This window comes from Macaca nemestrina, chromosome 18 (assembly GCF_043159975.1).
Source record: "Macaca nemestrina isolate mMacNem1 chromosome 18, mMacNem.hap1, whole genome shotgun sequence".
Taxonomy (NCBI): domain Eukaryota; kingdom Metazoa; phylum Chordata; class Mammalia; order Primates; family Cercopithecidae; genus Macaca; species Macaca nemestrina.
The window spans coordinates 18456611-18482279 of NC_092142.1; the positions used below are offsets into that span (position 1 = coordinate 18456611).

General features: G+C 45.7%; 1 protein-coding gene across 6 annotated transcripts in view; it reads left to right on the forward strand.

Moving 5' to 3' along the window:
• LOC105464277 (synaptotagmin 17) overlaps nucleotides 1-25669 on the forward strand; it is a 93695-nt gene that overhangs the window by 48301 nt on the left and 19725 nt on the right. For all 6 annotated transcript variants that reach the window (XM_011712004.2, XM_011712001.3, XM_011712003.3 and 3 more), the window contains one exon: nucleotides 1382-1537. In XM_011712004.2, the coding sequence (XP_011710306.1) occupies nucleotides 1382-1537 (156 nt within the window). The remainder of the gene's footprint in view (nucleotides 1-1381; nucleotides 1538-25669) is intronic.

Sequence of the window (25669 nt, forward strand, 5' to 3'; positions counted from 1 at the left end):
TTGGAATTGGGGAGTGGACTGAGAGCAGTCGTGATAACCACTGGAAACTTAAATCCTCTTTGAACCCAAGGAAGTGACTTGGCCTTTCCATATGCTATTCCTGCAATGGAGACGCCATCCTGCAGGTGGCGACAGTGTGCAGAAACTGGCCGTTCTAATCAATGATCGTGGAGGACACACTGAGGTTTTTTGCCAGCTCATTTCATGTGTGCCATAAATCTTTATGAATTCCAGCTCTGAAAAGACTTGTATTTAAAGTGTGTACATTATAGCAAAAACCATTCAAACATGACTTTCAATGGAATGCAACAGATTCCATTCCATCTGTATGTTGCTTCTCCCATGACAGCAAAGGATATTACTGTGAAAGCAGCTGTAGTCACAGGGATCTGTTCAGCTCAGTGGTGGAATTATTGTCTTCTCTAAATGCAGTAGCTGAATAAATTACTTTTGTGATAAGGTGACAGCTAGAAGACACCTTGCACTCTCAAAAGCCACATTATAAAAACAGAGGCTTAGAAAGGGCCAGTGGAGGCAATGGTATTAAGACTGAAGAGTTTCAGACTCACCACAATGGGAGAGTCAGTATGATAAAATCATTAAAGTTATAGGAGTCAAATGATGTGGCTTGCAAATGATATGGCTTTGGGGAATCTACTTAACCACTATATGCCTCAATTTCTCAATCTCAAAAATTGACATAATAACAGTATTCATCTTGATAAGTTGTTTAAACAAATATTAAATTAGATAATGTACATGAATCCCTTTGTAAACTGTAAAATGATCTAAAAATGTTATAATTCTGCCATCTCTATTCTCCTGTATATGGACTATGGGCTCACTGAAATGATAATGGGTTTCCACAGACAGAAATCCAAGGCAGTCTCTGAGTCTGATTCTGTGTCCACCAGCAAGATCTTTAAAAATTGATTTCTCACCTTGAGTCCTCAGTTTTCTCATCAGTAAAACTAACACAATGCTGACACATGGGAGGAGCTCAACAAATATTAGATAGCTAAAGGAAGAGGGAAAGGGATAAGCGGATAAGCAGATAGATGGGAAAATGGACGGATAATAGATGGATGGATGCCTGAACTGTCAAATAGATGAGAAATCGGATGGATAGAAAATGGATAGATAAAAATATGGTGAGAGGATGAATGGATCGGTGAACTGACAGATGGATGGGAAGATGGATGGATGGATAGACAGGTGGATGAATGGATGGACTATGAGATGAATGAAAAGTTGAATGGATGGATGGATAGAAGAACGGATGAATAAAAAGATAGATGGATGGGAGGTTGAATGGCAGAATGACTGGACAGATTAGGTTTCATGATCTCCAACATTCTATGATGCTGTGTCTAATTTTCAGACCCCTTTGTGAAAATCCAACTGGTGCATGGACTCAAGCTTGTGAAAACCAAGAAGACATCCTTCTTAAGAGGCACAATTGATCCTTTCTACAATGAATCCTTCAGCTTTAAAGTTCCCCAAGAAGAACTGGAAAATGCCAGCCTAGTGTTTACAGGTAGGTAGCATTCCAAAATCTGATGAACTCCAGGTGAGGCACGTTCAACTGACTGTCCTAGAGACAGAAGGAATCTAGAGGGAGTTACATTTAAGAACTTAATATCTGGTGTTCAACTACCTGGGGTCGAACTCACTTAACATCTATGAACTGGGTCAGGACTCATAGAGCCCTATAACGTAATTGTTAGAAATGTAGATTCAAGCAAAATTTCCTCAGACTGTCACGTAATAACTGAGGTCTTTGGCAAGTTACTTAACTCCTCTGAGCTTCAGTTTCCTCATCTACAAAATGTGAACAATAATAGTACTTGTGGCGTAGGTTTGTTGTGAACAGTAAATGACTTATGACTCTGGAATATGCTTGGTACATAATAAGTACTCACTATGTGTTAGTTTTGATGATGATGGTGGTGATGATTCAAGTTCTCTGCAGTCAAATAGAGAAGCATATGAGAAAACAGGGTCACCTAACTCAGAGAAAGGGATTTTGAAAGTCTTCCCAGAGGGTGTAGTATTTAAGCAGAGGCTTCATGTGCCACTGTCTGGTAGAATTTAGTCCGTTTTTCCAAGGTATAATCTAATGCATTATTTCCAGAGTGTATTAGTTATTTATTGCTGCATAATAAATCACCCCAAAATTTAGTAGCTTAAAACAACAAACATTTATATCTCATAGTCCCCGTGGGTCAGAAATCCAGGTATACAAAGATTTGCTGTATAGTTCTGTCTGAATACCTCTGACAAGGCTGCAATCAAGGTATTGGCTGGGGCTTCAGTCTCATCTGAAGGCTCACCTGGGGGAGGATCTCTTTTCAAGGTCACTCGCAGTTTTCAGCAGGTTTAGTTTCCTGCAGGCTGTTGAATTGGGGACCTCAGTCCCTCCTGGCTGTTGGCCAGTGACCTTCCTCAATTCCTTGCCACATGGGCTTCCCCATAGGACAACTCACAACATGGCTTTCATCAGAGTGGTCAAGTGAGGGAGCAGGAATGGGAAGGAAGAGTCTTTTTGTAATCTAATACTGGAAATGATATCCTATTACTTTCATTATATTCTATTCACTAGAATAGGCCCAGCCCACACTCAAGAGAAGGGATTACACAAGGGTATGAAGAGTGGGAGGTGGGAACCACTAGGAGTCATCTTAGAAGCTACTCACCACAACAGGAATAGAGTTAGTAGGAGTAATGGTTATTATTTCTTGTGTTCTAATTACAGTATATACTTCCCTATATCATTGCTAATATTCACCATAACCCACCCTGTCAAGTTGATATCTTCATCCTGAACTTAGAGATCTAGAGACTGAGGCTTAAAACCTAAGCAACCTACACAAAGTCTCAAGCTGATAGAATCAGAATTCAAGCTCTGGTCTTGCCAGCTCCACATATCAAGGGATCTGTATTTCCTCAAGAACCCAGGTAGGGCTAGCATTGGGGATCTGACATCATCCTTTGAGACATCCTTCTCCAGGGTAACTGGAAACTCTCCTCTGTTTAGATCTTGTCTAGAACTCTGGGCTCCAGGTCTCCCAAGAAACCAATCCATGGCTGAAAAATCCTTGCATGCAAGATTTCCCCTATATAAACTTATTGCTCTTTCTCACCAAGGTTGCAAATGTCTATCCTCTGAGACCCCTTCGAAGCAGGTTAGTTCTGGGCTTTCTCAAGGCCTGTCACCCATAGAGTCTGCATTGAATCAGGGGATGCCTGCCCTATGCAGATGTAATGATCCCTTCTAATGCAGCCTGTGATGGCTGCTGTCCAGATGGAGTCACAAATAGGCAAGAGCCTCACTCTCTCCTAGGTTTCAGGCCAACACAGAAGACAGTCACCTCTGACTCCTTAAATGGTGCACAGGCAGGCAATGGGAACTGCTGTGTATTAAACGAAGACACGGATAAAAAATGAAGCCTCTTTTCCCAAATCCCTGCTGAGAATAAGGGACCTCCTATCATTAGCTTAGTTGAGGAGAGGACCCCAGGGGAAACTGAGAGCCCACATGGAAAGCCCTGACACTTCATATTTTACTTAACATTTTATGATAAATGTACCACACACGTGTTATAATGAGTGACACCATGAAAAAGATGTGTAGGGACAGAGAATCAGAGGAGAACAGGGGTTATGTGCCTGTGCTGGGGAGCTGGTGTCTGGGTCCTGGCTTTACCACTCACCTACTTTGGTGGCCCTGGGCAAGATCTGCGGGCTTAGGTCTTCTCAGCTGTAAAATGGGGATAACAATACAGGATATTTCACAGGATTGTTGTGTGCATTCAGGATAGAATGCACATAATTCAGTGCGATCAATAAACACAGGGTGCTGAGCACTGTGCCGTCCGTAGTAAGCACTCTAGAACCGTGAACTATTATTAAAGGGAAAGTTTAATGTTTTCCTTTTTTCTCCCACGCCCATAGGGCAGCCACCACCTTCTCACTCCCTCATGCAGTTTTGTTTATTTCAGAGTGTTTTCTTGCTGTGGAATCCTTCCCTTTTTTTTTTTTTTTTTTTTTTTCTTTTGAGACAGTCTCATTCTGTCGCCCAGGCCGGAGTGCAGTGGCATGATCTCAGCTCACTGCAACCTTTGCTTCCCAGACTCAAGCAATTCTCATGCCTCAGCCTCCTCAGTACTTGGGATTATACGTGCACGCCACCACGCCCGGATAATTTTTTAGTATTTTTTGTAGAGACGGGGTTTTACCATGTTGGCCGGGCCAGTCTCAAACTCCTGACCTCAAGTAATCCACCCACCTCGGCCTCCCAAAGTGTTGGGACTGCAGGCATGAGCCATCACACCCAGCCTAATGTCTTTCTTTAATGCCTTCCCCTTTCCAGTTCCTTCTCCCTGAAGTCATACCTTTAATGTTCTGCCGTGTATCATTCCACAGTTTTTTCCTTGTTCACACAATAATATCCACATACAGAGGGTTCTGTTCCTTTAAAACATTATTCATGAATTCAACAAGTGTGTATTAAACACCTTCTGTGCCAGGCAGTGCTTCCAAGTTCTGGGAATAGAGCAGTGAACAAAACAGACCTGATCCCTGCCCTGGCGGAGGTTACCAGGACATTCCATGGATACCACATTGACGCTTGCTTTGGTGTAATTAACAATGAATGCATTCATTGCCTTCAGATCAACATGAATACAAATGGATTTAATTTTTTATTTTTAATAACTGCATTAGATACTGTTGCATGATGTAGTATGATAAAAGCTGAGGTGATTTATTCTGGAGGTGGGGGATATGACAGAGCTTCAGGGATTGTGATTAGAACTCCAGAAAAATACATGGAAATATGGAAAATTTTGCATGTAGTTGCAGAGGTGTTTTTGACTTCCTTGAATCCCGTATGGTTACCTCATAAGGCTCAAACTAGAAGGGTCGTCACACCACACCCCGCCCCCATGCATCTTTTATTCAACCCACAGCACTTCGGGTGGCAACCGTCAGCTGGGGCAGTGGTCAGCTGACGCCATCAGGCGAGTCCTGTCCTCTCCATTCACAGAAGACCCGCTTCTCGCCTGTAAGTTTTGGGCCCCTGGCTTGGAAGTTCATGTTCCTCTGGTTAAAAGCTCATTGAAAATATTCTTTCTGGAGGAGGAAGAATTGCCTGCCCGACCCTTAAATCAGGGATTCTCAACCCTGGCTCTACCTTAGAATTACCTGGGAGCTTTAAAATGCTACCAATGACTGCACTGTATCCTGCAGAGACTCTAAAGCAACTGGACCAGGCTGAGGCACTGAGCATCTGTAAGTAGCTATTTTTTAAAAGTACCCCAGATATTTCTATGGCTCATTCATTGTTCCGAACCACAGCTGTGAGTGGAAATCCCAGCTAGGGTGGCATTTTACGTAAAGGGTACTGGCTGGAATAATATGAGAAAGGTGTCTTAAGCTGGTATGTATCTCAGCAAAGCTACAGTTCTCCTGAACTCAAATTCATAAGGTTCTAACCCGCTTTATTTGTCCACTGAGGGAAAGAGCTGTCACCTCTAGGCCGAGGATCCAAAACCCAGCCTATTAGCATGTTTCCAAACACTTCATAAGAAAAGTAAGGTTGATCTGCAATTTAGCATTTGCCATGAATCCCTGGTAAAAGGCTGTAATTAGCTGGTAAGCTGGACTTTCTGAACACTTGTTTTCCTGTGTGGGATGAGGATTCGTCTGCAATTTTCAATCAGGTGGTTTCTGCAGCTGAGGTTTAAAAATAAAAAACGAAAAGAGGGGTAAAATTGCTTTTCACCTCCGAAGATAGCAACACACAGCCCAGAGGGCTTCCAGGAAATTCAGGAAGGTTTACTGAACCAAAGTAAAGTGGAGCTGGCCACTGAAGTGATTGGGTTTTTACTGGATGTTGGGAAAAAGAAGGAAAGAAAGCGTATTGGTCCATTCTCACATTGTTACAATGAAATACCTAAGACTGGGTGATTTATAAAGAAAAGAGTTTAATTGGCTCCTGGTTCCTCAGGCTGTACAGGAAGCATGAGACTGGCATCTCCTTGGCTTCCCAGGAGGCCTCAGGAAACGTACTGTCATGGAGGAAGGCAAAGAGGGAGCGTGCACCTTACATGGCCAGAGCAGGCGGAAGAGAGTGAAGGGGGAGGTGCTACACACTTTTAAACAAGCAGATCTCGGGAGAACTCACTCACTATATAGTACCAAGGGAGACGATGCTAAACCATTCATGAGGAATCCACCCTTATGATCCATCACCTCCCACCAGGCCCCACCTCCAACACTAGGGTTTACAATTTGACATGAGATTTGGGTGGAGACACAGATGCAAACCACATCAGAAAGACAGAGAAAAGAAAGGCAGCTTGATGGCAAATCTTCAAAAAGTTAAAAATAGAATTACCATGTGATCTAGCAATTGCACTTGTAGGTATATACCCAAAAGAATTGAAAGCAGGGACTTGATCTGTTATTTGTACACCTACGTTCATAGCAGCCTTATTTACAACCACCAACAGGTGAAAGCAACCTGAACATTCATCGACAGATAAACGGGTAAACAAAGCAGTGCATACATATAATGGAATATTACTCAGTCTTAAATAGGAAAGAAATTCTGACTCATGCTACAACATGGATGAACCTGGAAGAAATTATGCTAAGTGAAACAAGCCAGATAGGAGAGGATGAATACTGTATCATTCCACTTCCGTGAAATATCTAGAGTAGTCAAATTCATAGACAGAAAGTAGAATAGAGATTATCAGGAGCTGGGGGAAGGAGAGGATGGAGAGCTATTATTTAATTGGTGAAGACTTTCAGTTGGGCAAGATTAAAAAAAAAAGTTCTGGAGGCCGGGCACAGTGGCTCACGCCTGTAATCCCAGAACTTTGGGAGGCCGAAGCGGGTGGATCACCTGAGTTCGGGAGTTTGAGATCAGCCTGGCCAATACGGTGAAACCCCATTTCTACTAAAAATACACAAATTAGCCGGGTGTGGTGGTGGGCACCTGTAATTCCAGCTACTCAGGAGGCTGAGGGAGGAGAATCACTTGAACCTGGGAGGAGGAGGTTGCAGTGAGCCGAGATTGTGCCATTGCACTCCAGCCTGGGCGACAAGAGTGAAACTCTGTCTCAAAAAAAAAAAAAAAAAAATTCTGGAGACGGACAGTTGTGATAATTACACAACACTGTGAATATACTTAATGCCACTGACCTGTATATCTAAAAATGGTTACTTTTATGTTACATGTATTTTCCTATAATTAGAAGGAAAGAAAAAATAAATAAATGAAGCTTGAGCCCGGGAGATCCTGAGCAATGCAGAGAAGTACCTGGATGCTGATGCTGGAACCTGGCATACTGTTCTTTTCCCTGAGAAAAGAATGTTCTTTCATTGCCACTTTGAGGGAATAGTTAGGCATAATAGTTAGGAACCAGACCCTTAGCTTGGGTTCATATTCGTGACTTACTTGCTGTGTAATCTTGGCCCTCTGCTTGGCCTCTCTTTGCCTCAGCTTCCTCACCTATAAAATGGGGATAATGGTACTTAGTTCAGTTAATTGTTACAAAGTCCAAATGAGTGAATAGACGTAAAGGCTTAGAGCAATGCTTGGCTCAGAGAAAGTCCTCTTTAAATATGAGACGAGATTATTATTGCTTGAAAGACATCCAATTTGTGCAGCTAGATGTTACCTTGAGCTTATCTGAAGAAAGGCTACATATATATATATATATATATAGCCTTATTTATTATGTATACATAAATAAATAATATAGCTTATCTACCTTGTCTACATAGAGCCTGAGATTCTGTGGAAAACCCAAAGAGGGAAGGAAAAAATTATTTTGCAGAATTACCTGGGTAGGGTATTGTCTTCCCTCTCGATGTTAGAGAAAGGTCCTCTGTCTTCTTGGAGGTAAAGTTTTGGAGAAATCCCTAAATTTGAAGGAACCAAATGTCATATGTTGAGCCTCTAGCCTTCTCCCTCCCTTAGTTTCCCCGAAGTGGCCAGGGTTTCCTGTCCTTCTGAAAGGCACTCAAAACCCTCTGTATGCTGGGCAGAGTGGCTCACGCCTATAATCCCGACACTGTGGTAGGCCAAGACGGCTGATCCACCTGAGGTCAGGAGTTCGAGACTAACCTGGCCAACATGGTGTAACCCTGTTTCTACTAAAAATACAAAAATTAGCTGGGCATGGTGGCGGGTGCCTGTTATCCCAGCTACTCGGGAAGCTAAGATCGCGCCATAGCACTCCAGTCTGGGTGACAAGAGTGAAACTCCATCTCAAAAAATAAAGGACAAAAAACCTCTTGTTCCCTTGGCAAACTCGGTCAAGAGGCCCTTGGCTTAGGAAGCATCCCCAAAGCTTGGGGGAAGGCAGGTGGAGGAACTGCTGCTTTCTGGCCACCTGTTATGGCTGAGGTGGGAGGGCGTGGGACCAGCTTCCTGGGGTAGGAGTTGACCATGTGTCTGTCCTTACTGATTAAATTTTTGGAGCACCTACTATGTACCTGGCACCGTGCTAGATGTTATGTATTCGACAGAGAACCAGACATTCACGGCCTGTGTTCTCATGGAGCTTAATTCTAGTAGAGGCAGACGGACATTAATTGAATGCCACACCAATAATGATTGAATTGTAAATTGGTCTAAGGGCTCTGAAGGAGAGATGCAGGGCACATTTCAGAGTGTCTGACCCAGTCTGTGAAGTGAGAGGAGCCGACACATGAGCTGGGAGCTGAAGGATGAGGAGGTATTAATCAGCAGACAGGATTGCAGGGGATGCAGAGAGGTCGGCCGGGCTCCAGCCCCAAAAGAGAAATTGAGGCTGACGTCACATTTCAACCTGGGATCTAAAACCGCCAGGGGTTGGCATGAAAGACCCCCCACACCCTGCTGCCTGCTGCAGGAATTGACTAGGGCATAGGCTTAGAGAGGTCTCTCCAATAATAACCAGTGCAGGACAGCTATGGAACACACAGAAAAGAAACAAGGCGACGACAGACATGCCTCAACTTTTGCCAACCCTTGGTGTCTCTAGCTAAGACTAGAGAATGTGGCGTCCCTATTATCACATGCATCTGCATTGCCCACGGATTTGTTAAAATGCAAATTCCGACTCGGTAACTCAGGAGGCCGAGGTGGGCCTAGAATTCTGTATTTCTAACAGTTCCCAGGTGATGCTGATGCTGTGGGGCTGCAGACCACATTTTGGAAAACAGAAGGGCATCAGGGTGAATGACTGATTGTGCCAGTGCATTAATGAGAATTAAACCCTTGGCCCGGTGCAGTGGCTCACACCTCTAATCCCAGCAATTTGAGAGGCTGAAGGGGGTGGATCGTTTGAGTCCAGAAGTTTGAGACCAGCCTGGGCAGCATAGCAAAACCCCATCTCTACTAAAAATACAAAAATTAGCTGGGCATGGCGGTGCATGCCTGTAGTCCCAGCTACTCGGGAGACTTAAGTGGGAGGATCGCTTGAGCCTGGGAGGTGAAGGTTGCAGTGAGCCAAGATTGTGGCCCTGCATTCCAGTCTAGGTGACAGAGCCAGTCCCTGTCTCAAAATAAATAAATAAATAAAAAGTAAATAAGTAAGTAAATAAACTCTTTAGCACTGGTCCCTATCCCTGCACATCATTTGACTCCCTAACCCTGTCTGTACATTAGTATTACTCAGGGACTTTAAAAAAATTCGGATGCCCAGTTCCCAGAACAGATAAATGGAATCAGCCCAGGCGTCTGGGTTTTTTGGGGTTTTGGAAGGCATCTGTATTCTTCAAAGCTCCCAGGTGGCTCTCTTGTGCAGGCCGGGTTGGCCAATCTTTGCCTCTACTGTTCCGCTTCCCTCCCACCCTGCTGTCTGTCTGGAGGCCTCCCAGGCCCCTCTGTGAGGGCGAGTGCCAAGGCACCTGGTCTGTGTTCCATAATTGCTTGGCTTTCTGCAGCTGTGGCATCAAATCGGCTAATTGAATCTGCTGGTGAGATGAGATGGGTGGGGAGGCGCGGCGGGGAATGGATGGGAGGGCTGGAGGGCAGCGTGCCAGCCTCTTGTTTGGAAAGACCCCAGGTCAAATGGGCACTGGAGGGTGTTGTTTAAAGCAGCTGGGGGCCAGGCACGGTAACTCACATGTATAATCCCAGTACTTTGGTAGGCTGAGGCAGGAGAATCACTTGAGTACAAGAGTTCAAGACCAGCCTGGGCACATAGCAAGATCCCATTTCTACAAAAAAAAAAAAAAATTAAAAATTAGCTGGGCATGGTGGTGCATGCCTGTCATCCCGGCTACTCAGGAGGCTGAGGTGGGAGGATCACTTGAGTCCAGGAGGTCAAGGCTGCAGTGAGCTAGGATCATGCCACTGCACTCCAACGTGGGCAACAGAGTGACACTCTGTCTCAAAAAATAAAATTAAGTTAAAAATAAAAAGTGTTGGAGTTTGGGAAGCAGGATAGTGGAGAGACAGAGGGTCTCCAGCAGAGAAGAGAAGAGGAAAGAAATGAGGGGCAGAGCATTCTGAGAGCCTGAAATTTCCTTGAGATGGAGAGATGAGTGGGCTTGTTCCAGGGCACAGATGCTTCCCTACAGCCCTACCCTGGCCACAGCCCACCCATGACATACCTTCTCTCTGCAGCCATGCAGCAGCCTCTGTCTTTTCCCCTTCTAGCCTGACTTAGTGAGCACCAGGCTCAACGCTGCCTCCTAGAGAGAGGGTTGCATGGCTATTCAGAGTATGGATTGGAGTGAGCTACAGTTTGGTTCAAATTTCACCTTTTGGTCAGTCACAGTGGCTCACACCTCATACCTATAATCCCAGCAATATGGGAGGCCTAGGCAGGAGGATTGCTTGAAGCCAGGAGTTCAAGACCAGCCTGGGCAACATAGCGAGACCTTATCTCCACAAAAAATTTAAAAAATTACCCAGGCATGATGGTACTTGCCTGTAGTCCCAGCTACTCAGGAAGCTGAGTTGGGAGAATCGCTTGAACCCAGGAGTCCAAGTCTGCAGTAAACTATGATCACGCCACTGAACTCCAGCCTGGGGGACAGTATGAGACTGTCCTGAGATGGATCTCAGGTTTCTCCTCTGTTATGAGCTTATGAGCTTCCAATCTCAATTTTTATTTTATATATTTATTTTTACCTTTCCTCTGATGCTGAAAATCTCACTATTTTATATAAAAAGCTTTAGAAAGTACCTTGCACAGTTAGTACTCAATAAATGCCAAATATGATTGATGATGATGATGATAATTGACGGACCCTGCCATACAAGAGCAGGACCTGGAATTACACAGACTTGAGTTTGAATCTTGGCCCCATGACAAATCAGCTGTGTGGCCTCGAGCAAGTGACACTGCCTCTCTGAGCTCCGGCTTACTTTTGTGTAAAATGTAGCAATCATTCTTATTAGGGGGATTAAAGACAAATCAGCCTGTGAACCCATCCAGAAGTAGCCACTTGGAAAATTGTATCTGCTGTTTTAATCATTGCAGTCTGTGAAAGAGTTGAAAACCGGGCGCTTTGGAGGTATTTAATAGCTCAGCCCAGCAGCCTGTGGTTATTGCCCCAGCATCTCCCTCACCTGTTCACCATCACTTCGAAGCTGCCAGCTGGTATGATGTCTGGGAGCCAGGAATTGACACCCAATCTGTGCCAACCCAGATGCAGAACCAGGCGTTTGTGCTCTCTGAAGTTCCTTGGGATTGGCAGTATGGGGAGATAGGTCAGAGCAAGACCTGGCAGTAGGCACTTAGTGCCAGACCAGTCATGGGAAGTGAGCTGCAGAGTGAAGGCATTAAAGCCAGAGGACCACAAAAGTGAGCTCCTGGGAGCCACAGTATGGGGAGTATTACAGAAGGGAAGAACTTAAGAATGGATTCCATAAAGCTGTGTATGTAATACTGGACTCATCTCCAAGCTATGTTTAGTTTTATTCTAAACAGTCTACTAAAGACACTGAAAATCAAACTATAGCATGGCTCACCACCTAAGTCCCTAGGGTACACATCTGAGGGGCAGATATGAATAGCATTGCAAAGCCTTTGAAAACTGAACTGACATCAAAATAACAGCAAACAGAAGGCAGGATAGAACATGTAGCCTGAAATTTTCCATGTCAATTTCTTAAAAAGTCAACATGTTCAATAGGATTTAAGCAAGACCTAGAGTCTCGTAATATTAAAAATGTCCAGGATACAACCCAAAATGACTTGATTTATGGAGAATGAGTAGAATCTGGCAAATTCTTAGAGAAAGTGTAATCAACAGATGCCAACCACAAGATGGCCCAGATATTGGAATTATCAGATGAAGACTTTGAAGCAGCTATTATAACCACGCTCCAGGAAGTAAGGGTGAACCCTCTTGAAAAGAATAATAAGGTAGAAAATGTCAGCAGATCAACAGAGAAATAGAAGATATTAGAATTATGTGGAAATTTTAGAACTGAAAAAGTACAATCACTGAAACAAAATATTTGCTGAATGGACTCAATAGCAGAATGGAGGTGACAGAGGAAGGTGTTAGTGGGCTCGAAGACAGATCCAGAGATATTATGCAACAGAGAGTGAAAAAATCGGGGAAAGAAGAGGGTGGGAAGATCTATGGAGAAATATCAAAAAGTTTAATGTTCATGTCACATGAATTCCGGAACATTTATGTCACATGAATCCCAGAAGGAAAGAAGAAAAAACAGTGGGGAGCATTGTCATGGAGGCAGGCGACTCACTCCAGACAACCCCTGAGTTCCTTACCAGATTGCTGGGCCCCTGGCTCAACCAAACCCCTCTTGTTCTTCCCTTCTCAGAAAACATTAGCAAGTCATGAGGAAGCTGTGTGGCACCATGTTCAAAGTCAGCCAGAGCTGGCTTCTGTGTGATTGTGGGCAAGTTGCCTTACCACGCTGAACCTTGGTTTTCTTGTTTGAACAATGGGGACAGTAATACTTCTATTTATCATGAACTGGCTGATTTTCTCATTTAATCTTTCAACAAACGTATAAGTTATGATCTATTTTATGATCATTTTGCAGTTGGGGAAATTCGAAGCTTAGGGACGGGAAGTGCAATGAGTATAGCCAACTGCGGAGTGAGAGAACAGTTCACCCAAAACTGCCCTCACTTCAGATACCAGCTGTAAGTTCTGAGGTCTCTAGGACCACCTCCCTTCAGACCAGTTGGTTACAATTTCAGGGCCCCTATGACCTCCCTCAGGTTCAATAATTTGCTAGAAAGACTACTAGAGCTCAAGAAAGTGCTACTTATGACTACAGTTTTATTACAGCAAAAGGGTGCAAATTAAAATCAGCCAAGGGAAGAGATGCATAGGGCAGAGTCCAGGAGGGGTCAAACTCTGAGAATGTAGTCATCTGTCTGCCTTGTGAGTCACAGACAGTGTTACTTCTACTCAGTCATGGTGTGTGACAGTGCACACAGGATAGCCAGCCAGGGAAGCTTGCCACACTTTTGGCATCCAGAGTTTTTACTGAGCCTCAATCACATACTGCTCAGGTGGCTGATCTTCAGTCTCTATCCCCTCCCAGAGGTCTGGGTAATACCTTTTATGATCAGTTTCTCCAGAAGTCTGAATTGATAATATTTGTGATCCTAGAGCCCCCATCATAAATCACATTGCTAGGCTAGCCAAGAGTCAAAGCCCCCAGGCAAACAAAGATACTCTTCTTAGGCAGAACATTCCAGGGACCTAGAGATCAGCCCCTAGGAGCCAAAGACAAAGGCTAGGCCTCTTTTTGGGTAAGATTACTTTTTCACTGTTTAGGTAGTAACTAGTAACCTGTGCTAAGTCATCAGCTGGTGAGTGGTTGAGCTGAGCTTCCAACTTAAAGCTGCTTGGTTCCAAAGCCCTTTTCACTCACTCTTAACCACGACATTGATGTTCCTGTGAATCAACTGGGGGTCTTGTTAAAATGCAGTTTCTGATTCCATAAGCCTGGGGAAGCACCTGAGCATCTGTATTCTAATAAGTTCCAGGTGACACTTGTGCTGGTCTAAGACCCACAGTTTTGAGTCAGAAGGTGTGGGACTTGGACACTGGACCAAATTGAGGGCTAGCTAAAACAGGGATGGGGGAAAACAGCTTTCTGTAAGACATGCCCACCAGTGTGTCAGGTCAGTTTACCATTGCAATGGCAACACCTGGGAGTTACCATCCCTTTCCATGGCAATGACCCAACAACCCAAAAGTTACCACCCTTTTCCTAGAAATGTCTGCATAACCCACCCTTTAATCTACATGTAATTAAAAGTGGGTATAAATATGATTACAAAACTGCCGTGAGCTGCTACTCAGCACACTGCCTATGGGGTACCCCTGCTCTGCAGGAGCAGTCACAGGGCTGTCACACTGCTGCTTCAATAAAGCTGTTTTCTTCTACCCTACCACCGGCTCACCCTTGAATTCTTTCCCAGGCAAAGCCAGGAACCCTTGTGGACTAAGCCCTACTTTGGAGCTCACCTGCCCTGCATTACTTTGAATAGCTAGGAGACCCTTCCTCTGTTCTCCTGTGTCACCCCAATATGGCCAGAGCAGGGTTGGGGGAAATATCAAGGAGCAGATCAAGTACAGCCTGTAGGATAAGAAGTTGGTTTTTTCTAAGTGCATCGAGACATCTTTGGAGGATGTTGACCAGGGAAGTGATGTGGCTTAGATGTTTGAAAAATATCCTTCCAGCTGTTGAGAGGAGGATCATCTCAAAGACCTCTGGGTTGATGGCGGCTTGGACTGGAGAGGTGGAAGAAGGGTTTCAGAGAAGTCATTCACTGGACTATAATGTTGGAGGTAGGATCAGCAGAATGTGCTGATGTAAAGGACCATTCCCTATCTTGGCCAAGTTACTTATCTCTTCTAAATCAGGATTTCTTGTCTGTAGATCTCAGTTCCCACCTCACAGGCTATTGTGGGAACAAAAGGAAATGATGTGTAAATGGGCTCAGTGCAGTGCTTGGCATAAAGCAAGGGTTCCATTGATTGTGGTGTTGAACCTGGATGTGGGCAGAGGCCAGAACTCTAGCCAGGCGGTCAGGAGATGGAAGCACAGACCTGACCTGTCACCCTGGGGTTCTCCTAGCAGAGCCGCCAGTAGCACTCTGACCTCAACTTCTCCTCCTGAGAGCTCCTTGAGTCTGCCAACATCCACCAGGCGGTAGAACTTGGCTGGATTGTACACATCCATTATGCATTCCAATGGCAGCCTTTGAAGACCAGGCCAGCTGCCAGGGCTCCTGAGGGTTTTTATTCCACTGAATGGCTGTTTAATGACTCTGGTGCCTTTGGATGGAACCTTGTTCCAGGCAGATCCCCATGGGGGACAACATCGGGGAGCTGAGGGTTTATCCAACCACATATGTGCCTGCAGGGTCTGGGCTACACAGGGGGTCCAGAAGAGACCAGATTTCAGACTTGCTTTGTGCCTCGGTGGTGGCAAGATGCAATATTATGCTCAGAAGCCAAGGCCAGCACTTGGGTAGGTTCGAGATGAAGACTTAGGCAAGAAATCAAATCAGAAACCAAGAGAATGCTTTCAGACATCCCTTCTATCCATCACCTCATTCTGACTTTCCCAACCCAGAGCTGCCAGCAGCAGAATGCTTAACTTTTAAAATGCCAGGGCCTGGCCAGGTGCCATGGCTCATACCTATAATCCCAGCACTTTGGAAGGCCAGGGCAGGAGGATTGCTTTGGGCCAGGAGTTCAAGACCAGTCTGGGCAACATAGAAAGACCCCATCTCTGCAAAAGATAAATGAAAATAAATCAGCTGGACATATGGTGGCGTGTGGCTGTTGTCTCAGCTACTCAAAAGGCCAAAGTGGGAGGATCACTTGAGGCTGCAGTGAGCTATAATCACACCACTGCACTCCAGCCTGGACAACAGAGCAAGACCCTGTCTCAAAATTAATTAATTAAACATTTGAAATATATGTATAATAAAAATTTAAAATGCCAGGGCCTGCAGGGTACAGCTTCTAGTGTCACCTGACTGCCTACATTTTGAGGGAACGTGCTGTAGTGGATATAGCTTTGGCTTAGAAATCAGAAAACCAGACTCCCAGAGTTTAGTGCTGTATCATTTTGAGCAGAACCTTTTAATCTTTTTCAGCCTCTATTTTTCTTCTATCAGATGCATATAAAATCTATCTCAGGGTTGTTCATGCAGTATTTGACGATAATAATGGCAAACACTTAAATAGTGCTTCCTGTGTGCCAGGCACTGCTCCAAGTTTTTCAAATGAATTAACTCATTTAATCTGCATAGAAACGCTAAGATCATTGAGGGTGTTGCTTTTCTGGCCAGAAACCACTGACTGGTGGTGCCTTTGCCCGAGTTTTGCTCGAACCCACTGGGCGCACTCATCCTGGCAGGCTGCGCTCGGCTCACGCTACCAGGCTGGATCCCATGCCTCTGAAGAGACTGGAGCAGAGTAGCGAGGGTTATGTGAGCAAGCGAGCATTGGGTTCAGCCACTGTGCACAGTCAGGCACACCAGCTGCTGCAGTGCGGTGGGCAGTTCCAGGTGCCAGCATGGGTGCCAGCTCACTGTGAGGCTGTGGCTGGACCAGGCTCTCCACAAGCAGCTTCAATGGCTGGCACTGGGGAACACAGTGGTGCCCAGAAGCTTGGAGACACCAGGAACCACAAGGCCCCAAAGGGCGAGTCACAAACCTGGCTTGGGGAGCTCCCGGGCCTGGGCCCTCTGAAGGGCTGCAGCTCTCCTCTCCTTCTTTCTTCTCTCCTTCTTGTTGCCTGTAACATGGCAAACAAGGGGTCTGTTTCAGCCCTGTTTGTGTTACAGCTCTTTTAGCCCTGCCATTTGGCAGGCCCTGAGTTCTTGTCCTGCATCCAGGAAGAATGAGGTACGCAGACAAGTGGAGGCTGAGCAAGACGAAGAGGAGCTTTATTGAGCAATACAACAGCTCAGAGGGGACCCGTAACAGGTAGCTCCTCTCCATAGCCAGGGTGTCCCAATGAGTGCTCAGCTCTCAGCACAGAGGGTAGCTCCTCTCTGCTAGGGAGGTCATCCAAGTGTCCAGCTGTCAGCAGAGAGGGCAGTTCCTCTCTGCAGCTGGTCAGCCTGTAGTCTACCCATTGTCTCTTTGTTCTCTACCCTGAGTCTAGCTGAGTCCAGGGTTTTTATGGGCCTCAGAGGGGAGGAAGTACATGCTCATTGGTCCATGGGCAGCCAGGGACAGGCCAAGGGAAAAGCACCAGAAGTTCCTGCTCTGGTCCACGGGACTGGCGGCCTGGCCCCCAGGCTTCAGACTCTCCCTGGTTTGAAGTTGGGGCTTCACCAGGGACCAGCCCCCTTCTGCCCAGAAGCCTGTCTCCTGCTGCTCATGCCAGGCTGCTCAAGGCACTCAGACTGTTCATGCCAAGGGGCACCTGCAGGCCAGTGGTGGGCTCTCCTCAGCCCCTCCTCGGCCTCCCTCTCATGCTTGCTGGCACCCAAAGTCTGGAGGGGGCCGAGGCATCAGGGGCTTGCCATATCAGCACTGCCCCAAGCTTGTGCACCCCTGGCCAGGCTGCCACAGCACCTAGGCTTGGTTCCAACTTTGCTCCGAGATAGGAGTGGGTGCCGAAAGCAGGAAGGAGCCAGGCAGCAAAGGCAGGGTGGGAGGTTGGGGTGGGGAGGGAAGGGTATCTCCCCGGGTCCCCAAGAGTGCATGGATGCCTGAATCTGCAGCTGTGGCTGAGTGGCTGTGGCTGCACCCAGGGAGCTCCCTCTGTGCCATTTTGGAGGAGGCAGGGCTCCGGCTTGTGACAGATCCCACCCGCTCTGTGAAGCATGCAGCCCTGGCCACACCTCCTGGTAGCCTGGGGCGGGATCCCAGGTCCTCGCTGGGTCACTCTCTGCCCATTCCTCCATGCCTGACCTCACTGCTCTCCCGCTGGTGGGTGGCTCACCCCAGTCCCATTGCAGCAGCCCCCAGGGCAGCAGGCTCCAGTGGAGGCTCCTGGGGGCAGGCACTGAGGACCACCTGCCTCCTTCCCGCACACTCCCCATAGCTATGGCAGGGGCAGAGAGAGGTGATGCATGCCAGGGTCTGGAGTCACAGAGGCTCTGGTCCTGGGAGTGCGTCCCACCTGGTCATGCAAGGGTGGGGACAGCACAATTGGCTGCCTTGGGCATGTGGGGCACAGGGACACGGGGCACAGGGGTCCCACCACCACTGCTGCCACTCCTGCAGCCTCTCTGCTGCCACCACTGCCAGTTCCCCGCACCTCCCCCACCCCCACCACAGCCAGAGCAATGGCAGTGGCTGCTCCGGATGGCCCTTCACTGCCATCAATAGGAGTCATTATTGCCATTTTATGGATGAAGAAAGTGAGGCAACAATAGGGTGGGAAGTAGCTTACTTAGGATCCTGGAGCCAGGATTCAAACCCTGGTCATCTGGACTAGAATCTGAGCTCTCAGTTACTGGGTTATATGTTTTAAGTGTTTATCTAGCCCCTGCTTTGTTGAGGGCTACATTAGTTGCTGAAGAAACACAGAAAGACAGAAAAAATCCATCCTTTCATGACCTTGACGTTCTAATTGGGGTAAGATAAATGATTAATAAGCAAACAGCTAAATAATAGTGGAGTGAGCCAACACAGAAGGCCTGGAAAATTACTCTAAAATTTGGTATATAAGCTGAGAAGGTCCAGCAGTGCAGGGATGGAGGAAAGGAACAGTCTAGGCAGAGGGAATTGTGCAAAGGTCCTGGGGCAGGAATGAGTTTATTTTGTTCAAAGAAGAGAAAGAAAGCCAGAGTGTCCAAAACATATTTAACACATGGAGTGAATTAGGCAATGAGATCTGAGCAATTAGCAGAGACTATAGCAAGGAACTTAGATGATACATTTTTAAAAAAATCTTTTAATTTATTTTTTTTGAGATGGGGTCTCACTCTGTTGCCCAGGCTGGAGTGCAGTGGCACAATCTCAGCTCACTGCAGCATTGACCTCCCTAGGCTCAAGTGATCCTCTCACCTCAGCCTCCTGAGTCTCTGGGACTATAGGTGTGTACCACTATGCCCGGCTAATTTTTGTACTTTTTTTTGTAGAGACAGGGTTTTGCCATGTTGCCCAGGCTGGTCTTGAACTCCTGGGCTCAAGCAATCTCCCTGTCTCGGCCTCCCAAAGTGCTAGGATTACAGATGTGAGCCACCACACCCAGCCTTAGATATAAGTGTTTATTGAGCATCCACAGTGTGCCTAAGGCTGATAGGCATGAAGGAAACAGAACTGAAGAAGACATGTGGCTCCTGGCACCATGAAGGACTGGGTGAGATGACATGCATGCAAGGACTTAGCACACAGCAGATGCTCAGTGGGTGTAATTTTCTCTCTCTTCCTATTTGTGAGTCGACATGAAAACTGCTTCCCTGGGTTTCTGCCTCCCCCTGTGCCCTGCATTAAAGCAGGACGGAATATAGTTGGCTTATCATGGAAATTATTTTTAGAAACAGCTGTAGGCAAGGGCATTATTCACCAAGCAAAACAAAGCAAACAGGTGGGTGAAGAGTCAGCAGGGCGGGCAGTGGGCAAAAGATCTTCCCTTCTGTCTTCATGAGCAGATGCCCTCACTGGCCACAGGAGGCTCTTTGGGACCTGTTGTTCACTACTTGAGGATCTTGAGTGACAGAACTGGTCCAAGAACCAGGGAGAGTATCTGCCAATGTGGCCGCCAAAGTTCTCCTTAGATGTCTGCTTTGGGATCTTATTCTGCTTAATTGTGTTGGGGCTGGAGAAGCAAAGGGGAGGCAGCCTTTGGATGATTTCTAGGTGGGTTCCTCTTCCATCCTTGTGCAAGGTCACCCTTGCCCTCTTGGTGGCCTCTCTGGTAAGGAGAAGCCAGGACACTTAAGATATGCCTGGTCTGGCTGGGCATGGTGGCTGACACCTGTAATCTCAGCACTCTGGGAGTCCAAGGCAGGCGGATCACCTGAGGTCAGGAGTTCGAGACCAGCCGACCAACTGACCAGCCTGACCAACATGGAGAAATCCCGTCTCTACTAAAAATACAAAATTAGCCGGGTATGGTGCGCATGCCTGTAATCCCATCTTCTTAGGAATCTGAGGCAGGAGAATCACTTGAACCTGAGAGGCGGAGGTTGCGGTGAGCCGAGATCGCACCATTGCACTCCAGCCTGGGCAACAAGAGCGAAAAAACTCCATCTCAAAAAAAAAAAAAAAGAAAGAAAGATATGCCTGGACAACCTCGTGATAAAATAAGGGCCCTAGCCTCATTACAAGAAGTGCCTCTAAGACTCAATAAGTTTCTAAGGCACTTGAGGATTAGGGCAAGTCATACTTTTCCAAGTTATTAAGTGTGGTTTGGAAAAGAAGGCACAAAAGACATCATGGGAAGAGCTCCTAACTTGGACAAGGGGCAGGAATTTAGTGGTAGCTCTTATAATAAAAATAGCCAACATTTATTAAAGTCTTATAATCCTCCAAGTGCTGTCTCAAGTCTTTATAAGCACTGTCTCAATTGATCTCACAACAACCAAACGAGGTAGGTACTGGTGTTATCCCATTTTACAGGGAAGGAAACTGAAGCTCAGAGATCTCATATGACTCACTACAAAGCTAGAAGTCACTGTATCAGTTAAGGTATGGCTAGCTGCTGTAACAGATAAGCTGCCAAGGTCTTGTGGTTTGACACCACGGAAGTTTATTTCTTTTCTTTTCTTTATTATTATTATTTTTTGAGACAGGGTCTTGCTCTGTCCCCCAGGCTGGAATGCAGTGGCATGATCTTAGCTCACTGCAGCCTTGAACTCCTGGGCTCAAGTGATCCTCCCGCCTCCGTCTCCTGAGTAGCTGGGACTACAGGTGTGTGCCACCGTGCCTGCCATTTTTAAAAATTTTTCGTAGAGCTGGGGATCTCACTATTTTGCCCAAGCTGGTCTTGAACTCCTGGCCTCAGGCAATTTTCCCCTCTCAGCCTCCCAAAGTGCTGGGAATATAGGCATGAGCCACCCAGCCCGGACCAGAATCTTATTTCTTTCTTGCACAAGGTCCTTCGAGGATCCTGTCCTGAGTGACCTTCCATGTGGTGATTCAGTGGCCCAGGCGCCTTCCATCTCATGGCTCTGCCATCTTCTCTGGCCCTGGGGGGTTTCATCTCTAGCTGGTGGTTGGGGAGGAGAGAGAGTTGAGGACTGCATGGAAAGTTTTCATGGGCCAAGCCTAGAAGTAATGTACATCACTTCCACTTCCAATTCCACTCATATTCTATTAACCGGAACTCTGCAGGAGAGGCTGGGAAATGTAGTCCAGCTACATGTTGAGGGAGAGCAGTGAACAGGCTTTGCTGACCACACAGCCATCTCTGCTCAGACACCCAAGCAGGCAAATAGAAGAGCCAGTCCATGCCCTGAACATGCTTGCTCCACAACCTCCCGGAGCACTTGTGGCCTCTGAGTTTACGGTCAGGGTCAACAGTGGGGGAATCTCACGCCACTAAATTCCAGGCTGGCAAGAGCCTGGAAAACCTTTTGGCTGGAGAGCCCGGCTCACCTGCTGACTTATGAAAGCAGTTAAACCAGTGGTTCTCAACCTGGGGTGACATTGTCCCCTCAGAGGACATTTGGCAATGTCTGGAGGCATTTTTATTGTCACAGCTCAGGGACGCTCCTGGCCTCTTGTCGGTAGTGGCCAGGGATACTGCTAGATATCCCACAGTGCACACACAGACCCTCACAACAGAAAATCATCCAGCCCCGAATACCTACGGTACCAAAGTTAAGAACCCCTGAGCTAGAATGATGGGATTCTGTGCGTCCTCTGAGGTTTTCGGGGTTGGGTGGTGATCTCCACCAGGCGCTGAGAAGGGCAGGTTGCGTGGGCTCAGAGCCAGTCAGTGCCTGTTCTGCACCTGTTTGAGGCTTGTTTACTCTCCTTATGACATTTTAACCTCTCATCATTCCCAGTGGCTTCTTTTTAACTGCCTGAGTGTGAAGAACTCAGAGCCAGAGCATGCTGAGTGAGTCCACGCTGATCTGTGCAGATTTTTCAAATGGCTTCCCTGTCTCCACCCATAAAAGCTTAGGCAAACAGAAATACCTTGCTCTGCAAACAAGCCCCGTCTCCCAGGTGGCAGGGGCTGGGCAGATGGACTGCAGCTCAGCCCAGCTTGAGACGGTGCGAGGAGGCCTCTTGGGAAGATGAGCAGAACGTGTCACGTCAATGTGGTGACGTGAAGGGGTTACATGGGAAGGAGTAGTACTGATGACTTTTTAGTATTGCTATTATAAAAGATATAATTTTTCCATACCTCATGTATATGTGTATATATAGATATGCATACTATTATTTAGATATAATTCATATATTATTTATTTATTTATTTATTTATTTTGAGACAGAGTCTCACTCTGTCACCCAGGCTGGAGTACAGTGGTGTGATCTCGGCTCACTGCAACCTCCACCTCCCGGGTTCAAGAGATTCTCCTGCCTCAGCCTTCCAAGTATCTGGGATTACAGGCACCCACCATCAAGCCCAGCTAATTTTTGTATTTTTAGTAGAGACGAGGTTTCACCATGTTGGCCAGGCTGGTCTTGAACTCCTGACCTCAGGTGATCCACCCGCCTTGGCCTCCCAAAGTGCATGGATTGCAGGCATGAGCCACTGTATCTGTCCTATAGCTCATATATTTTATATGTATATATTGTATGTACTATTTCTATAAATATTATTAGCCATCAATATATTAATAATGAATATTAATAAATTGATACCAATTAATATTTGCATATGAATATGTAAAATTGAATATCACTTATATATTATTCAAATATCTAGAAACTACACACGTTTATGGTGCAACCATAAATGGGGAAGAATTAAACAAAAAGTAAAAGTCCTTAGTTTCCCCTACTTAGAGCTAACAACTTTTAACATCTAGGCTCTTTCCAGGAATGTATGCACTAATGTGTGTATATATGTATACATATGTGTGTGCGTGGTATGTATACGTGTGTGTGCATGTATATGTGCACATCTGTGTATGTGTATGTCTATATCACTACTCTCTTTTGTTAGCATCCAAAATATATATGCTTTTCTGCCACTTGCTCTTCTCACTTCATACATCTTAGACAGTTTTCCAAATTAGCATCTATTTATTCATTTAACAAATATGCATGAGTCCCTCTTATGAGCCAGGCACTGCGGCTATGACAGTGAGCAAATTAGACAAAAATCCTGGGTTCAGCAGGCTAATGCTTTAATGTGGGAAGACAGGCAATAAACAAAACAAATAACTGAATTTTGCAGTTGAGAGGTGATGTTAAATCCAAATGAGAAAATGGGAGCAGAGAAAGGGGGTCGTGATGGATGGGGTGAGGGTGACAGTTATTAAAGGGTGGCCAGGGGGAAGTTGACCTTTGATCCTAGCCTTTCAGGATATCAGAGATATGCCACGTGGATGTTTGTGGGAAGAGCATTCCAGCCAGAGGGAACAGCAGCACAAAGGCGCTGCCAGGAGAAACAGCAAAGAGATCAAGTGCTTGAGGTGGAGAAGTATAAAACCCTTTCATTATTACGGCCGCATGATATCCCATACAATCGATTAGTTGAAGAGTAATCTATTTGGTGGGTCTCCTGTTGGTCAACATTGAGGTTAATCATTTTTTCTGTGCTTAGGAACATTGTTAGAGTGAGCATCCTCACATATATCTCTGCTGATGTGTTCGAATGTACTGTGACCTAAATCCTAGCAGCGGGATGGCTGGGTCAAAGCATGTATGTTGGTCAATTTTGATAGATAGTGTCAGATTTGCAATTTTTTTTTTTTTAATGGCACACCCTTGCCCCAAGCAAACCTCCTGCCCGGGCCTCCCGAAGTGCTGCTGGGATTACAGGCATGAGCCACTGCGCCCAGCCAGTGGCACAATTTTTACTTTGTTGTGTCTTCTTGAAGCATCCAGTTGAAACAGATGACTTGGGCAAATGTTTTAGCTCAGGGAGCTCCCGACCCCTTGCCCCTCAAAAGATTCTTGTAAGAATGACATAAGCAAGCTTTGAAAACTGTTAAGTTCTGAACAACCATGAGGCGACATTTTTTATCATCCCTCTTTACCTTTAAAAAGCATCTTTATTTTTAATTATGTAATAATCTCAGATTTGACTGTAGTCTTTATTTTACAGTTGGCATAGGCAAAGCAGTTCTATATTGGTCACTGCCTTCCAAAATCCAGTGTGTGGATTATCATTATTTTTGCAATGAGTGAAAAAGTGATAAATGGACTTCATCAAGATTGAAAACCTTTGTTCTTCAAAAGACATAGTCAAGAAAATAAAAAGACAAGCCACACCCTGAGAGAAATTTTTGACAAAGCATATATCCAACAAAAAGCCCATATCCAGAATGTGTAAAGAGCTCTTGTAACTCAGTAAGACAGTCCACACCCCAATAAAAATGGGCAAAAGGTTTGAAAAGACACACTGCACAAAAAGAGAATACATGGATGGCAAAGAAGTGCACGAAAAGATGCTGCTCTTCATCAGTCAACAGCAAATTAAAACCACAATACATTACCACTGCACACCCACTAGTACAGTTAAGTTTAAAAGATGGAAAACAAGAAGCGTTGGTGAGAATATGAAGCAACCGGAACCCTCATGCATTTTTGGTGGAATGCAAGCTGCTACAGCCACTTTGAAAACAGTTATGAACGTGGCTTATAAGGGTAAATATATATTTACTATCCAACCCATGAATTATTCTCCTAGGTATTTACCCAAGAGAAATAAAAACATATGTCTACCAAAAAAGCCATGTATACAGATGTTCCCAGAAGCATTATTTGTAATCACCAAAAAAGTGGAAATAATCCAAATGTCCATCAACTGATGAATGGATAAACAAATTGTGAGACATTCATACATTAGAATACTACTGGGCTGGGCATGGTGGCTCACGCCTGTAATTCCCACACTTTGGGAGGCTGAGGTGGATGGATTACTTGAGGTCAGGAGTTTGAGACCAGCCTGGCTAACATGGCGAAATCCCGTCTCTATTAAAAATACAAAAAATTAGCTGGGCATGGTGGCAGGCGCCTGTAGTCCCAGCTATTCGGGAGGCTGAGGCAAGAGAATGGAGTGAACCTGCGAGGCGGAGCTTGCAGTGAGCTGAGACCCCGCCACTGCACTCCAGCCTGGGTGACGGAGCGAGACTCCATCTCAAACATAAATAAATAAATAAACAAATAAACTATGGTGAAAGAAAGCAGCAGACAAGGTACTACTACTTGTGTCCAGCCAACTCAAGCCAGGGAGGGGATGGAGTGGAAAGGGACAAGAGGAAGGAACTTTCTTTGGGGAAAGAGCTATATCTTGGTTATCTCTGGTGGTACTTACACAATCACAGGCAGTGATTAAAATTCTTCAAATTAGATACTTGGAAATGGATGGATTTTATTCTGTGTAAGTAAGACTTTAATAAGACCATGGGGATATTTTTTAAAAATGAAACAAGTGGTTGTGGTTTTCATTTGCATTTTCTGATGACTATTGGTGTGGAACATCTTTCCAAGTGCTTTTCACATAGAAGGTGGAAGGCATTAAAGGCAGGAGAGGGCTCTGAGCAGGGTCCAGTGTGCCCATTGGTACAAAGGACCATTGAACCTTTGTTTGGTGTTTTGGGTGGACAAAATATGAAGG